Below are 17669 nucleotides of genomic sequence, written 5' to 3' on the forward strand. Positions count from 1 at the left end.
TGTGCCTTCTCACTGCTGTTTTCCGTGGGGTGATATGAACCACCCTTAAGTAAAACCTGGTTCTCTGACTCTTCTGCAATTTTATTTTATTTTTGTCCTTTACTGTATTTGAACACTCTTCATAACAATTTTTCTTGATGTTTATCTATTTGCTAAAGCATCTCCCACTCATGTTGTTATTTTTTTATCATTTGGTAATCTCTATTGATAATAAAACATCAGTAAGACATTATAAAAATGTCGCAAATTACCGTCTTTTTTGCTCTATAAGACTCACTTTTTCCCTCCTAAAAAGTAAGGGGAAATGTGTGTGCATCTGTCAGGGGACTGCCATCGGAGCCAAGGGTGGTGGTAAGGCTCCCCAATGACGCTGGAGAGGGAACCAGCAAGGAGAGAGGGAGAGCTTCTGCTGGGGAAGGAAATAGACGTGACGCCAGGGAGAAAGAGGAGGCTGAGGGAGCTTAGGAGGGAAGGCTCCGAGACTGTTCCAGTGAGACCAGCGGGGAGAGCACAGGACGCCCTGTGGGACACCCACTCTGCGCAGAAAGCTTCCGCGCAGGGAAGCTAGGCGGCTTGGTGTCAAAGAACTTTTATGTTGGAGGAAATTCAGGAAACGCCCACTGACGGATTCTGCCAGTGATTGAGACAGTCACGGAGTGCTGACTGTCCAGCCAGGGGAAAGTTTTAACCAAACTACTCAGCTTGGAGCAGTTTGCGACTTATGCACAAGCAACCCCAACCCCCATTACAGCATCTTATGGAGCGAATGCAGGCTGCGCAGCTATCCCAGAAGCCGGAACAGCAAGAGGGATTGCTGCTTTCACTGCGCAGCGATCCCTCTTGCTGTTCTGGCTTCTGAGATTCAGAATAATTTTTTTCTTGTTTTCCTCCTCCAAAAACTAGGTGCATCTTGTGGTCTGGTGCGTCTTATAGAGCAAAAAATACAGTAAATCCTGAGTCTTCAAGCAGCTTTCCTTTCAGTAATAATAAATGCTTGGATACCAAGTGCCTTTTAAATGAGCAGAAGACACATACGCTCTCTCATGGAGGAGTGTCGGTTTCACCATCCAGCTGCACTGCATGCTGTTTCAAAGAACCTTCTATGTGTCAGGAACAGGGCTTTCAGGGGAATGTGAGGAGCTACAGTAATATAAAGAAAAGCCTTGTTGTGTGAATGCAATACACAAGTTCTTTGAGCCTCTGTCTCAGTACAGCATAATCTGAAGAGCACTGCAGTTTCATATTTAAATTCTCCAAGAACTAACAGGTAGATATGATCTGGACCAGGTAATGTGTTAGCCTTTATTATGTCAGTCGGTTCTAGAATTTTCCTGTCCAAATGCCCATGTGCCACGCAAAGGGAAATGCCAAAGTAACCCCATCTCACTAATCCCTTGTGACCTGGATACTTGAAAGAGCACCTCTCCCCTTATGTGCTAGCCCATGCTCTTAACATCTGTGGGGGAAGGCCCTACTGTTACTGCTGTCCTTAACCTCAGCACACCCCATAGTGATTTGTGGTAGGGCCTTCTTGATCGTGGCTCCCCAGTTGTATAATTCCCATATTTGGAGATACATTCTCAGGATACCCTTATCTGTTCCTTGCAGCATATGAAAGTTAAAAAGATATGACTGTTTCTATCTCGCCCATTTATTCCTACTATCTGCTTCCTCGCACACACACACACACACCCCGCCCTGTGTTTAGGCAAGGTGTGTCTGCAGCTTTGGTCTTCCTCATGGCCTTTTTATCTTAACCACTCTCCCCTCCCAGCTCCATTGGTCTGTTGGGGATTAGCAGGCATTTTGTTCTTCAAACCCTAGTTTAGGCCATCCTCCTTGTTTCAGCCTTGGAAAGGCTGTCACCATGCCACAGGGCTCTTTCCCTGTCTCCCAAGATCTTTGTAGCACAGTGTCATGTAGCAACCTGTACAGTAATTGTAGGCAGGAGATAGATTGCTGGATAACTTAAAGCAGACCAGCAAGGGTTTCTTACTCCAAACTATGTAAACCAGGCATGGCCAAACTTGGTCCTCTAGATGTTTTGGGACTACAACTCCCATCATCCCTAGCTAACAGGGCCAGTGGTCAGGGATGATGGGAATTGTAATCCCAAAACAGTTTGGCCATGCCTGATGTAAATAATAGCAACAAGTGGTACCCTGATCAGGAATAACTCCAGAGTAGATGCTTTATACTTCTGCAAGTGTGAACTGCAACAAAACGTTGCAGCATGTCATGTTGGGGATTCCAGCTATTCTATCCCCCTCCCCTGGCTTCCCAATCAATCCATCAATCAGCATTCTGCCACCATTGACATGCTCAGTCCTCTTTGAACTGTTTTCGGAGTCCCTCCGAACACCAATGTAACACCAATCTCTTCTGCATAGGTGCTACAGTTTTGCGTACATTTAGCAGTGGCACTTGTAGCTGGAAAATAGGAAAGTGAGAACAGGGGCAGTCCAACATACATGTTGGCACCTTAGGCAAACCACAAAATGGCATCTCCCACCCTGCTGGGAAGATCTACATCAGGAACTGGGGCGGGGGGGAGGGTTTGGATAAGGATCAAGATGGGGAACCAGGTAGGAAGAGGCCAATGAGGCTCCTACTCACCAAGAGGCTGCTATGGAGGCAGCAAATGACAGCTTCAGAGGAGCCAAGGAGTGGCTGCAGCTGTTGCTGGCACCACCACAACAGCAGCAGCAGCAGCAGGCAATGCGTTCCTTGGAGGTTGGATCTGCCACCCCAAGGCAGTCGCCTCACCTGCCTTATGGGCCGACTGGCCCTGAGCAAGGAGTATGTTACGCAAGTCATTGAGTGAAAGGCTCATGGGATGCAGAAGCTACTTGACTCTGCGCTCATAACTCCTGTTTTATCTTTGCTTCTCTCCCCAGATACTTGATGGGACCTGGATCTGGTTCATAGGCCTCAGGAGTCTAGTCAAAACCAAAGTAGCCCCCATAAACCTGAAGCCTGCCTAGTGCTTATGGTGCTTATGTAACATTTGCATTCTTCCAAGAAGTCTGAGGCTGGCAGGGAGAGGTTTCCCGGGTGTGGAAGATCACAGCACTTCAGTGATGGGAAAAAGCAGCGCTTGCCAAGTTTCTCCCTGCCTTTCAGCTATTGTAGGGAAAGTTGCTGTAGAATCTGAACACACCGTGCCAGTCTTACTATTCTGGCATGCAAATCAGCTTACCTTGGGGAAAATAAACTGGTTTCCGCATTTCCTGCTGATGCATTCAGGGAGAGCCTGAATCTACGAAAATAAAAACGCTTCCTTGTGAATGGGTTTTCTAGAAAGGCCATGCCAACTGTCTCATTTGCCCAGTCTTGGTTCTGGAATGTTCTTAGTATGAGTTGCCCTGGGTCAGTTTCTGTCGTATTCACCATATCCTGTGGTGGGTAAATTTTCATTTTCATTTCTCTTCTTTCTGTTGATTAAAAAAAGAGAAAGAATACGGTGGGCGACAACAACTGAAAGGAGTTATCACAGATCATGATCGCTACTGGCCCACCTGACTCCCTGTTCTGTTAACTGTCACCATAGACCACCAAGCCTATATCTTAAGGGGGGAGAAACCCCAAAGCTGAACAGGGAGACTGTCTTGCATATCCGTCTCCATAAAGCAGGTTTTTGGGCTGTCTAGGTTATGAGTATGAGGGGTCTTAGCCTAATAGAAGCAAAGGCCTAAGTAGTGTCATAGAATTGTAGAGTTGGAAGGGACATCTCAAATATCCTAAAGTCCTCAAATGATTCAAAATTAACAAAAGTATTCAAGTTTCTTCAAATATTTTTCTCTTACTGTTTTGGCTTGGCATTAATGATGTCATCCTTCCAAGGGGCTCAGAGCAGCCTCCATGCATGGATACTTCTTTCCCCAACCTCATCCTCATAATGACAACAAAATGGTGAAGGTAAGGCTAAAATAGAGTGACTGGTTGGAAATCACCCAGTGAGTTTTGTGGTTGAGCATGGAAACTGGAGAGTCTAGCTAATAGTTAAACCAGACCTCTATCCCTCACCTAATGGAAGAGAATCATGTTGTGGTTACCTATTTTATTTTATTTTATTCCCTTCATCATACGTTTTCAGGGCAACAAATATGTCACATAATATCTTAACACAGACACTATAAAATGCTACAATGATAAAAGACTGAACATCCACAGCAGTAAAAGGATGTGTCAAAAAAAAAAGTGAATGGTTACAAGGTCAATCCCTCCCCAAGGCTTGGGTTAATGAGATGCTTCTTCAAATGTTGATGAAAGAATAATCCTCCAGAGGAGAAGTCACTTCACAGGCAGGAAGTTACCACAGAGAAGGCTCTGCCCATACACCACCACTATCACCCAAACCTTCCTGGGTAATGGAATTGCCAGTAAGCTTCTGGTTTGACACACATAAGAGAGTTTTTGACTTTGGCACAGGAAGCCAGAGTCAAGGCTAGAGATCAGAAGCACAAAACAGAATAATGAGAAGGAGCTTCCTGGCCAGGACTCCATGTAGGATGCTCCATACATGAGACACAAGCGTGAAATGGTGCAACCTAATAGTAGCCATTCTGACAGATAGAATGGGATCTTAAGAAAGAGACTCTTATAGACACCTTTTACTCTGAGAGTCATATCCAGTCAAGTAGCACAATGTACATATAATCTCATCTTGTTTTCACTGGGGATAACCAGTTTTGACTGCTTCCCAGATAACAAGGTGACTGAAGTATTGTAGAAATGTAGCATTGGGAGGGACCACGAGGGTCATCCAGGCCAATCCCTTGCAATGCAGAACTCTTTCCCTCAACCTGGGGCTCGAACCCACAACCCTGAGATTAAGAGTCTCATGCTTTTAATCAGTATCATCTCCATAATCTTTTCAGCCCTCACTCTCACAATCCTGTCCTTGCATATGTTGCATAAACTAAGGAAGGCTGCTTTATACCTGCATGATATATGAATACTGCTTTTCTGATTTCCTGGAGTTGCAATTCTGCATTCTGTCAAAATGGTGTTTTATCTCTCCTTCTTTCAATAACACACACACACACACACACACACACAGAGAGAGAGAGAGAGAGAGAGAGAGAGAGAGACAGACAGACAGACAGACAGACAGACAGACAGACAGACATATAGACATATACAGCATATGGATAGGTTTTATGCATTTTCATTTTAGTAATTTAGTAGTTGCTTTGGTAATTTTTATCAGATCTTTGAAATATTTCTTATATAAATGGTGAATGGGAATTATATTGTGTAGTAACTCATTTTGGATGAGAGAACAGAATGTTCGACCAGATGGACCCTCGGCCTGATCCAGAGTTTCTCGTACTGTTTATTTCTACTTAAGAAAGTTGTCAGGTAGTTTTCCTCCCATTTGCACAGAAAAAAGAGCTCTGTTCCTGACAAATAAGATTTATTTCTGATAGCCAAGTCATCCCGACACAAGTGCAGTATGTATGTTCATCTAAAACACCCCCAAAGGCTGAGAAGCTAGCTGTTTCAGTGCGTAGCAAATAGCTTGACTTTTGGAGGCTGTACAAGAGTCAAACAAGGACACTGTATTTTATCTCCCAACAATCTGCATATTCAGATTAAAAACAAAACACACAGCTCAATATATGGTGTCTGTTGAGACAGCTCTCCCAGGTGAGAGGGAATCAGTGTAGTCAAGGGAGCTTTTTATAGCATAGGCTCAGGCAATTCCCTCCCTCTCCCAAGGGCCACCTTTCCTTGGAGGTTCCCCTGTCAGGGGCCACATGCTAGTTATGAGCACGACCACCCCCTTTTATTTCTCCAGTGTCCATCTTTGTTCCTCCTTGCCCAGCAGGATGCCAGGAAAGGGACAGATCACTCTTGCCTCAAATCTGAATTAGGCCCAGGTTCACAGGCAGCCAACTCCTGATATATAGGAAGGAAACATGGATATAGGAAGGAGACATGGAAAGCAGTCACATGGGCTACATGGGTACAGGGCAGTCTGAAGAACTCCCACACTGCCTCTTTTGAGTAGTGGATGCATCATGTTTAGATGCATCAGTTACTGGCTCAATACCGTGCTTTTAACGTTTTATTTCCTTGAATTTTCTAACCTACATGTTTCTGCATGAGCACATGTTCACACATTCAAAGTTTTGTATACAGTACTAATGGGAAATTCTCTTTTTGTAAAGTTCATTTTCAAATTTAAGCTCTGCCCTGGGTAGAGTACCATCTAGTGGCAGTTTAAGGAAGTCAGAAGTGTTGAGCAATGCTGCATAACAGCAAAACTAGATAAATAATACTGTACCCTTGTTTCACTCTAGCCCTACTAAAACAGCAACATGTAAGGCTTGGAGGGTGGAGATTTCCCATTAGCGAGTGCCTTTTAAAAAAAGACGTGTTTATTAGAAGAGGAGTTTGGATTTGATATCCCGCTTTATTACTCCCCGAAGGAGTCTCAAAGCGGCTAACATTCTCCTTTCCCTTCCTCCCCCACAACAAACACTCTGTGAGGTGAGTGGGGCTGAGAGACTTCAAAGAAGTGTGACTAGCCCAAGGTCACCCAGCAGCTGCATGTGGAGGATCGGAGACGTGAACCCGGTTCCCCAGATTACGAGCCTATCGCTCTTAACCACTACACCATTAATCTCTTATGATTAATTTGCTTACTGGTCTGTTAGGAGGCCTACTGTCAGGCAGAAAGGTGGCATATATTGTAAATAAATAAAACAATTCTCCTTTTTCTTGAGTACTTCTTTCATTACCTGTTCTGGGAGACTAGACATTCTTGTTACCGCATCCTCACAGTATGGTCTTGAACACACAACTGGGTATTTTTCTCAATCCCACTTGTGTAAAAGCAAGTTTTTCAGCCAGTCATTGGCTTAAAAAGGAGATAAAGAACAGATCACACTGCCTCCAAGTATTGCCTATTCTTGATAAGGTTTACCAATTTAGTAGGAGGTGTCAGGCATTGTGCTCACACTTTCTTCTGTGTAACTATTGTCCCTCCAGAGTTTCATGCTTCCTACCTCTCCTTAACCATTCATTAGACCAGAGCTTTCCAAACTGTGTCACAACACATTAGTGTGTTGGCTGCAGTGTGTAGGTTTGCCATGTGAACGGTCCCAAAGCTCCTACCGGGGCTGGAAAGGGGTTTGCTTAACCTCTGGTTTGCTAGTAAAACTGAATTACTGTGTCGTGAAATGATGCACGTCTAAAAAGCGTGTCAACAACATGAAAAGTTTGGAATGCTCTGCATTAGACAAACCATCTTTTTTTTTAAAACATGCAAGCAGCCTAGATCTTGCAAGGATTAGAACTGGAGATGCTCACCTTTAGATCCATGGTTGCCATGTTGGCAACCACTGGATTAGTGCTTTTAATCAGAGAATTGTGGATTTCTATAGCTCAGTCTGAATGCACAAAATTGCACAGTACTCACTAAAATCTTGTGACAAGTCTCATATGCTCTCAGACTACAAATCTTGAGAGTTTTTTGCATAACTTGTTAAACAAGAAGTGCCTGCTTTAAGTTCTACTTAATAATTTGATTTGCAGAGTCAGTATTGCGAAGGATAGCCACAGAACAGTACTTTTGAAGATAGTTGCCTATTTGGCATGTGGGATAAATGAAAGGTGAATCCTCCTCTATTGCTCTTAATTATATATTAACAGATGTTTTGGTAAAAAAACACACACAACTAGTTGCAACCATCACCCATGTTTAGTTTACTATAAAGTGCACAAAAATTAAACTTGCATTTGCTACCGCTTGCATTCCTTGAGAAGGACAGGTTTTTGCTGTGTTCCACAATTAAGTAACTGGAACACAGGAACCCTAACAGGACATAGCAATTTTAAATGAGGTCTTTTGGAGTATTTCCCTCAAATCTTGGAGATTGCACTGGGTGTTTTTTGTTTTTTTTAATTGCCCGGATAACAGTACAAGGCTTCTCAAATGTAAAGCGCTGATTAGTTCAGCGAGGGAAATCCTTGACTAACTTTTGGTCAGTCTGGGTCTGATGACTTGAAGACACTCGGGCAATATATCCCTTAAAAGTGGGGCCAAGAGCACAGATCCTCACCCGCTCACTGGCAGTAGCTGCTGGACCTTCTCCTCTCCTCAGCTGCCACTCACCTATCCAGCAGCCATTTCATCAATGTATTTGCTGCTGCTTCTCCTCATTGCTGAAGGCCACTTCTCAGTCTCTTGGGCAATGACAGGAGGCAGCACAGAACAGCCTGGTGAAATAACTGCTGGCTGAGCAGCAATAAGGTGGTAGCTGTTGCTCCTTCTCCTTCCTTGCCACTAGCACCCAGTTTCAGGAGCTCCAGTCAGTGGTAGGGTATTTGCAGGCACATGGACAGATGCTTGTCCATGCTGATCACTGAGATCAGATGTCTCTTGTTACTTTACTGATTAAGACGAAGTCTATCACAGAACTTCACATCAAATCACTGAAACAGCGTGGTCTACATCTGCAGGATACTTGTTACCAGTTGAATATATAGTCTGAATCACCACAATAACAATGGGGTGTTAAATTTTCTTTAAACACAATGAAAATAATACATAAAACAATACTGAATTCCATTAACCTGCACTGAATTTTCCAGCACCTTTAGAATTGGCAGACTTTGGAATTTCTAGCCCACTTTTATAGAACAGAACCCTGAATTTCAAGTGCTGTTTCTGAAAAGTTATTTTTATTTAAAATTTATCAGCTGGCTGTCAAATGCTCAACACAAGTTACAACGTAATTGAAAGCTTCATTTACAGGCACACGTGTACCTAATAGATGAAAAGGAGACCTTCTGGCTTGTGAAAAGAGTTCTAGATATCTGACCAAATTCAACCATTGGGGGGTAAAAATGGAACATCCTAATTGACATCAAGCAATCATGTTGACACTTGGGGCTCAGAAATGAACATAACCAGAATGGCATGAAGCAGAGGGATAATACATCCCAGATCTCTATCAACATTAGAACAGGCCATTTTTCCTGCTGAATGTATAAATTATTAGAACAAAACTGAACTCTAGAAAGTGGAGGTTTTTGAACAGCAAACTGCTCTTCTATATCACTTAAAAAGTGAGACTTGTGAGATTTCAATCCGATCCCAGAATTAAAGTATCTCATCTGTTGCAGACAGCCTGAGGATATAAACCATTATGTCACATATGGCTCCACAAATATACAAAGGTATTTGTCCTATCTAATCTATCCCATCTTCTCTCACAAAAACATTTCCCATAATCTTCAGACACATTAGCAGCATATATAACAATGAGATGGGCCAATGAACAGTTTTAGGGACAGTGCCACAATCTGGAGACTTAACCCTCCCTCCTAAAACATTTTAAAGCTCTGTGAAAACTTCTCATGAGTGCAGCTTTAACCATCTCTATTTATTATAATAAAATGTGTCGCTTCCAGGAAATTAAGTCTGATTCACATGTAAGCAAAGGTGGAAGTATATGAATTCACACACATTTTTTATCCCGTTGATATTAAACAGCTCAAAAACAGTAGTCTGCAAAACAGGCTTGAAAGTAGTTTTTGAGATATTTTGAACAAGTGAATAGGCTTTTAAAAATAAGTCAGTTAAAAACCATGCATGTTTCTTTCTTTAGAACAGACATAAGCAAACTCGGCCCTCCAGCTTTTTTGGGACTACAATTCCCATCAACCCTAGCTAACAGGACCAGTGGTCAGGGATGATGGGAGCTGTAGTCCCAAAACATCTGGAGGGCCGAGTTTGCCTATGCCTGCTTTAGAACTTCTATAACAGAATTTGTTTCTCTCATGGCTATAAATGTGTGCTGAAAGTTGGTGGCATTACTAGCACTATTCCAAGCTGAAGAAAGCTTCCTTCACACAGAAGAGGATGACATGCCTCTCCCCCCCCCCAAAAAAAAATATGGAAGACAATAAATATACATGAAACAGTCAAGACTGATAACCCCTGAGCAAAGCACCATCTTAATGTCAGAATCATGTTAAGGTATCTTGGAGACAGGAATCTAGATGTTCATTAATTTTAGCTTCCAAAACTTCAGAACTGCAGACAGGGCAGGAAACTTTTCTGTTTTCATCACTGGCAGAAGTAGCTGGCCTTTCTGAGGCTATTGGTTCATGCTTTCTCTTCAAAGAAGGGCTGGTCAACTCTGGATCTGTTTTATGTATAAAGTATTTCTCAAAGGCAGCAGTGTCTTCCATTTTTGCCCGTTTTGTTGGTCCACCACTGGGTGTGCTGCTATTTCTATGAGATGAACTATGGGGTTTTGGAGTTGAAGTAGATGGTCCAGAAATGCTTTTTACTGGTGTCGTCTTCAAGGGTAAATCCCACGTAACATTTATAGGGCTTGACTTTGATCTTCCTCCATTAAAAGAAACATGTTTAATGGGCGAGCCATTAACATTAGTGTACGCTTTTTTGTTAGCAACTGATATTTTAGGGAGTGTAACATAGGAAGCAAAGCTATTCTTATCACCTTCAGAAGGAAATGGTGAGGATATGCTTGCATTTTGAGGATTCGATCTTATCAAACCAGAAGGTGAATGATGCTGAGAACTGAGCAGCAATCTGTTCTTATCATTGCTTGGACTTGTGGTCCTCTCTGATGGTGACAGAGTGCTTTTTCCTCCAAGGATATATCCTTTTCCACTAAAAGGAATTAGGTTCTGCATATTGCCTCCATTAGCGTTTCCTGCAAATACATCAGAAATACACAGAACAATCACATATTTAGAAAAAATTCACCAGCAGTACTGTATTACATCTCTAGGAGCGATCATTCATCAGAAAAATCTTTTTCCCCGCTTAACACTTTTAGTTAGGTACTCTTCGGTTTATGCTATAAACCACCCTAAAATATTAACTGATGAAAAACAGTGTAGAAATGGTTAAGATGCTGGTAATAATAATAGCATCATCCTCTGCTGGTAATAACTAAATGATATTCAAGTACCTTTGCCATCAGCTAGGAATTTTGATTGTGGGACCTTCTCTTTGCCTTTCTTGGTGTAGTTCTCCGGCTCCTTGACCTTGGTATATGTACCTCCACATGTCTGTTGGTGCTCAGCCCACCAGAAGTCATTTGCAGATGGCGCTCTATTCATTGCACGCTTCACATAGCCAAAATATGGCTTTTTATTTTGACATGGACCATTGCATCGCCACCAGTGCTGGCGATAGGAATCCACTTCATCATGAAACTCATGATAGATCTAAACACAACCAACAAGTTTTTCTTAATGCTGAACATTCATTTCCATTTTGCAGTGAAACCAGATGAAGCCGCAGCCCACCGTGAAGATTGATGGAATCAGGCTAACCAGGGCTTCCCAAGCCACTACAGGCAAGAGTTCCACATGGATATTGGAGCTGCCCCCAAACACAGAAGTAAATCAAACGGTATCTACTAACACCAGAATTCTGTGGTCTGCTTCAAATATCAAGGCCAAACCATGGTTTGGCAACTGGAGGTATTCAGGGGCTTGTATGCTCAGTTCTACAGAGACACATGCTAATTTCCTGTCTTGCAATATTCAGTTTGCTGTAACGTCTGAAGCAGTCGAACAATGGTTATTGTTAACAACATTTGCATCCAAATTAGAATCTTAAACCCACTCCAAACCATATTTTTTATTTTTATTTGAAAGAAAGTTATCATTAACAATAACCACAATTTTCCCAACTGACACATCACACCATGGAGGCCTTCCAAAACCTGGTGCCCTCTAAATGTTTCAGACTACATCTCTCACTAATCCTAGCTAGACATACTAGGCAGTGTTGTCCAAAACATTTGGCGGGCACCAGGCTGGGGAAGGCTGCTGTGGTAAATGATTCATGGGGCTTATTAAGGGGGGGGGGTTTAAAAAATCTTTCTGTTTTGGGTTTGATATATTTGATAAACCTTGTTTGCCTGAGGGTAAGTAAAAATCTCACTCTTGGCTACTTTTGTCAGGGGAATTGGAATGTGGAGAAAGCTGGGGCAGTTACCGGGGGAAGAGATGGAATGGTGGGCTACTGAGGAAAAAATACATGTCGCTGTGTTTGTGAAATGCATCTGGTGAGGGAGACTGTGAGTTTTGGGAGCAGTGTTCAAAACTCCCATTGTTCTAGGTCGGGAGTCGGCAACCTGCGGCTCCAGAGCCGCATGCGGCTCTTTAACGCCTTTGCTGCGGCTCCGGGGCGGAGGCGAGGGGAGGAGGCGCATTTTCTGGGCGGAAACACGCAAAAAGCCGCTTATGATTGGATCACTCCCTTATCTACTGGGGGCGCCTTGATCGCGCCGAAAACCTCTCCGTTTGGATTGCTTGCTGCCTATCCAAGTCGATTCGCTGCTGGGAGCCCAGCGCGCTACGCAAGCTCATCGCCGCATTTTACCTTTCCTGGGGAGGACTCGGCGCGCCTGGCGGATCAGGTTGTGGGCGGATCAAGTCGCGGACGCGTGGAATTTGTGCTTTGTGACCGTTTGAAGTGGGGTTTTTTTTCTTGGGAGGCTGGGCGGCGGGAAGAGAGGGAGGCTTGTGGTAGCGTCGGGGGGCTTGTCTCTAGCAAAGTAAGTCCTTGCTATTTGGTCACATGCGCAGCATTCTCCTTATGGGGGTGAGGTGGCTTCGGCGCTCCAACGCTTGCTTTGCCGGCTGCTTTTAAAAGCATCGGAAGCAGCTGTGCTGTTGCTGGGTAACCGGATCGCCCCAGCAGCCATCTTATCTGCCCATGTGGTCTTCTGAGGCGGCCGCCATCTTACTATAGGCAATTCCACGTGGGAGTTAGTTGCCTGAAGCCTCTTTTTAGTTGCTTGAAGCCCCTTTTTAAACTTAAGCAGGGGAAAGTTTGGTGAATAGCTAACGCTTTCCTTGGGGAACGTTATGCAACAGCTTATTGCTGGGCTTTGTCATCCTGCCTTTGTAAGCAGGCTGCATTGAAAGGGGGCATATACACTGGTCACTGTTTTGAAGGGGAGTGAAGAACACACACTCAAAAAAAGGTAACTTGTTAATGTAATGTTTATTTCTATGAGGAGGAGTAATTCTGAGGGGTCAAACAAAGAAATAATAAAAAGTGTCAAAAAAGGTATTTTTATAATGATGAGGATGACATTGGGCCCTCATTATTAATTATTATTTACATCAGGCACTGATTATGATTTATGGTACACTGGGGCCCTGATTAATTTTCTATGGCATTTTGGGGCATTGATTATTGCGTGTAATGGGTATGAGTTACTCGTGCGTAAACTGCCGCCTCTCTAGGCTTAATTGCCTTGTTAAACCGTTCTGACTGCACAGCCCATCTCCGCGTAGCTGTCTCAGTCGCTAGCAGAATCCGTCTGTGGGCGTTTCTTAAACCTCTTCCAGCATAGAAGCTGTCTGACTCCCAGTCGCCTCCTCCTCTCACTGCGCAGGAGTCTTCTGCGCAGGGAGGGCGTGGGTAGTGGAGGACCTGTGCTCTACAGATGGAGATGAGAGACGAAAAGCCGTTGCAGAACTTATGAGGAAGGTTGATAGGAGCAAAAATAATTTCAAGAATTGGGTGAAGTCTGCAAATTCCACAATGTATGCTAGTTTTGTAGCCGCTCAGGAAATAGTCAAGCACGGGAAGCCGTTCACAGATGGAGAGTATATAAAAGAAGCATTCATTAAGGTTTCGGGACATCTATACATGGATGTATAGATTGCAAGCCTGTGTGAAAATGAAGGTGACGTCTTACAGCCCTGATGTGCAGACACTGAGCACTGAGGTTCAGGAGCAAAAGTCCCATTAACCTGGTTACCTGGTTGTAAATTAAATATTTTAATTAGCTATTAATTTGTCCTTTTTTCTTGAGATTGACAGCTGACTGCACGATCCTGTATATATAGCATTAAGGCAAGAAACAATATATACAGTGTTATATTTGTTTTAAATGTTGCAATGTTTTTGCGGCTCCCAGTTGTTGTTTTTCTTTGGAAACAGGTCCAAGTGGCTCTTTTTGTCTTAAAGGTTGCAGACCCCTGTTCTAGGTGCATTTTGTGACAGGGAATTTCATTAGCGTGAGCAGTTTCTGAGCTCTGGGCGCAGTACTGTACCTGAGATTTCAAATTTAAACTGCACAGTGGAAGGAAAGGAGGACCTTTTTCTGCCTCCCCACTTCCAGCTACTCTCTGAAGACTGGAGAGGAGACCCTCTTAAGAATAATAGAGAGGTGGGCAGGGGAAGGACTAGACCATGTGAAAAATGCACGTAATATTTTAGCTGCAGTTCATTCATTTTCAGCTTTGTATTCTTGTTATAAAAAAAGCGCACCTGGATATTCTGTTGTTGTGCCCATGACCTAGGTTCAAGGTGCCATTTAGCTCCTAGCTTTCATATCTCAGTTTCTAACACTGTTTGGGAGTGGCTGTGGGGGACAGAATGTCTGTAAGGTGCAGGAGTCTCTGGCAGCCTGCAATACCAGGGAGCAGCAAGAGAGCACTGCCTCACAGGGAAACCCAAGCAACACCACAGCACCATAAGGGACTTAAATGGGGAAGAGGACAGCAGTGCTGATTTTTATTGTACAAGAAAGGACACAGTCTCAGAAGGGTATTGTACACTGGAGAAAACATATTCCCTCATTTATAATAAAAGTCGCTTTAACCAAGATGTTCAGAGCGGTTTCCAAACGCCCTTCCCAGAGTGCAACTCTGTGGAGTGTGGCCTTCCACCTGTGACACTGCACTTTGGTTACAACAAAGCAGGAAGTGGGAGAAGGAATCACCATTCATTAGTGATACAGAAGGAGAGAGCCTGCAGCATGCTCCTGACAGCTAAACCATAATTTGGCTGCAATGTCTGGACCAGGCCAGAGTACACTTCAGAGATTCTCTATGCTAATTCAAGTTTTCTGGATTATGGCCAAAATGTGCAGTTCCCACCTTATCAAAATCAGAAGAAATCTGGTGATTAGCTTGATATATTTGATTTTACACTGCAAGTTACCGATGTCAAAATAACCACTGACTCCAGTGTGCTTGTTTGCCGCAGTATCTTTTAAATCTAAACATTTAAAAGATTCATTTTATATTCCAAAATCAGTTTTACAAATCTACAAACTAGTGTTCATTACACAGAATGCTTACTGTAATATTGGCTCCAGTTAGGCGGTTTATCCGATGCATGTGTTTGCAGAATTCCGGGCCATGGGATTCATGATCTTTGTCATTATTAGTGACAAATAACAAGGCATGAATCATTTCATGTAACAGGGTCTGAAATTAAAATTATTACACGATTACTTAAATTGCTATGTCCTAACATAAAACATTTGATTACTTACTGTTAAGTTGGCTATGATAAGAAATGGTTGTTAATTAAAAAATAAGCCTTAAAATCTTCTTGCTTCCAGTTTTCCATTCTCTGGGATACGTTAGACATGATCCCAGCTTCATAAAATCTTAATTTGGGACACAGACATTTGAAGAGCTGTTTCCTCCCACACCAATACTTCCATGTGTTAAGATCAGCAGCTGATGCCTCCCTGGTTGTTACAGTAAGCATCTGAGGGGCACCTGTTATGCAGCAAAAAGGGCTTATTCTGTACTGGCAGTCCAACTATGGAATACCCTCCCCCTTAAAACACAGAACAGTTTTGGGGATCAGCTGAAAACACACCTATTCCACCAGACTTTTCAGGGGGAGGGAGGGTCGACCACATAGTTAGATTTTGATTGATTGCTGTGATTTTACCTTTTGGTGTGATTTTATCTGTTCCTTTTACTTTTATGCTTCTAATTGAATCAGTTGATTTTATTTATATTACTGCACCCTATGCTGGTATCACACAGAAATATTTTGTGAGAAATAAACACAATATTTCAAGGAGACATTTACATTATAAGCGGAAATGATGGGTAAAAAATACCACTAAAGGACAGGAGAGGATGGAGAAGTCTCTTGCTTGCTTCTCCTGTCTTTGCAGAAGTAGCTGCAATATAAGATAGCTATTTACAGCACTGGTAAACATGTTTGTTTCCAAAACTACAAGATACACTTGATTTTGGGAATGTACATATCAGCTGCAAAAAATGCACATGTTTGGGTTCATATCTATCTACAAAAGAGGAATACCTCTACAAGATCTTTTCTTGGCCGCAACTTCAAAAGTGGTTCACTGAGCCGGATGGAGCACATTCCACCACGGCCTTCATAGCAGCAAACTCCTGCACACCTAGAAATACAAATAAAAAAGGCAAATTGTTTACTGAGACACAAACAATACTTGCTAAGCATTAGGTACTCTTATTAAACATTAGGTCCCACTGCTAGTGGCTGGACTAGACCTCCTGAGAGGTAAGAAAGCAAGCACTTTCTCCAATTCTGTTATAATTCGAGTTAGAATATTTAGTTTACAAATAATGTCACCACACTGCAGCAAGTATGCTAGGAGACATAACAAGATATTGATTTTTAAATTTGTGGTACCATGCACTGCAGGAAACCTGCGGTCCTCCACATATTGTTGGATTCCAGTTTCATTCAGCATGGAGAATTGTCAGGATACAGCAATATGGGGGGGGGGGGGGTCACAACTCGCCCTCTCCTATAAGAACTGCATCTCTCACAAAGGTCAGATAAAAGACAGAATACAATATGCTACTCAAGTTGTAAACAAGCACCAGGAGCCCACACACAGTATACAAATACAGTGGTACCTCAGGTTACATATGCTTCAGGTTACATACGCTTCAGGTTACAGACTCCGCTAACCCAGAAATAGTGCTTCAGGTTAATAACTTTGCTTCAGGATGAGAACAGAAATCGGGTTCCGGCGGCGCGGCAGCAGCTGGAGGCCCCATTAGCTAAAGTGGTGCTTCAGGTTAAGAACAGTTTCAGGTTAAGTACGGACCTCCGGAACGAATTAAGTACTTAACCCGAGGTACCACTGTACAGAGAAGCTGTTTTCTGACTGTGTGCTTGTGAATACAGGGCTCATGCCACCTGGAACAAGACCAAAACTAGATCAAAGTCTCTTGAGTCAAAATGAGAGTACCCCTAAACATTTTTAGCAAACAAAAAACCACTATTATCATGATTTTTTTTAGCATTTGTTACCCGCCCCCGCCCCCCCCCGGTCCCAGAGCGAGTAACAGCCTTAAGGGCAACATTCAGGGCGATTCAGAGCCGCCTCTCCCTCGTCCCGCAGCGCCTTCCCCGTACAGCGTCATGCGCGGGCTCCACTTCACTTCCACGGCTGCCAGGCGGCCCCAGAAGAGGGTCTCGTTGAACTGCAGGAAGAGGCCTCGCACGTCGGGGCTCGGGTCCAGCAGCTCCCAGGCGCTGTCCACGACGGAGAGCGGCCGCGCCGGGGAACCGGGCGAGGCGGCAGGGGAGGCGGCGGCCACCGCCTTGGCCCCCTGAGCTTCCCCGTCCTCTGCCTCCCACTCCGCCTGCAGCCGGAGGGCCAGCAAGAAGTCGCCGTCCATCTCGCCCAGGCAGGATGCCAGCCAGTCGGCGGTCGCGAACTCTTCAAACTCCGGCGCATGCGCCAAACAACTTGCCCTAGGAGGAGTACAGAGGCGCGCCTCCCTTTCCCTCCAACCCTCCATCCATCCCCATTGACTCTGGTTTCGTTACGCGCTTGCGCAGGGCCGCGTTAAGCCCGGAAGTGCCTCCCCGTGTGTAGCTCTTCCACACTGAGTCTGGT

At 43.8% G+C, this 17669-nt stretch overlaps 1 protein-coding gene and 1 long non-coding RNA gene across 2 annotated transcripts in view; both read right to left on the bottom strand.

Moving 5' to 3' along the window:
* Nucleotides 1–3582, bottom strand: part of LOC307213735 — a 19980-nt gene extending 16398 nt beyond the window's left edge. Inside the window, exon 1 of the long non-coding RNA XR_013837655.1 lies at nt 3200–3582. This is a non-coding gene — a long non-coding RNA (uncharacterized lncRNA). The remainder of the gene's footprint in view (nt 1–3199) is intronic.
* Nucleotides 3583–8672: 5090 nt separating this feature from the next.
* SPRTN (SprT-like N-terminal domain) lies at nt 8673–17592 on the bottom strand. Its single transcript, XM_079971822.1, has 5 exons — nt 17183–17592; nt 16094–16193; nt 15106–15234; nt 10962–11220; nt 8673–10700 (listed from the first exon to the last, which is right to left on the bottom strand). The coding sequence occupies exons 1-5, from the start codon at nt 17569–17571 to the stop codon at nt 9985–9987; spliced, it is 1593 nt and encodes a 530-aa protein (XP_079827948.1). The 5' UTR covers nt 17572–17592; the 3' UTR covers nt 8673–9984.
* Nucleotides 17593–17669: the final 77 nt, after the last annotated feature.

This window comes from Podarcis cretensis (genome assembly GCF_951804945.1).
Source record: "Podarcis cretensis genome assembly, chromosome: 3".
NCBI classification, from domain to species: domain Eukaryota; kingdom Metazoa; phylum Chordata; class Lepidosauria; order Squamata; family Lacertidae; genus Podarcis; species Podarcis cretensis.

Bases quoted from the DNA above. Each gene is read 5' to 3' on its own strand.
- SPRTN (XM_079971822.1), bottom strand. From the start codon at position 17,571: ATGGAGGGTTGGAGGGAAAGGGAGGCGCGCCTCTGTACTCCTCCTAGG. The intron at 16,194-17,182 runs GTACGGGGAAGG...TTGTATTTCTAG, and splicing joins TGGAGCCCGCGCATGACGCT to GTGTGCAGGAGTTTGCTGCT. The intron at 11,221-15,105 runs GTAAGCATTCTG...GGTTGTGTTTAG, and splicing joins TAACTGGAGCCAATATTACA to ATCTATCATGAGTTTCATGA.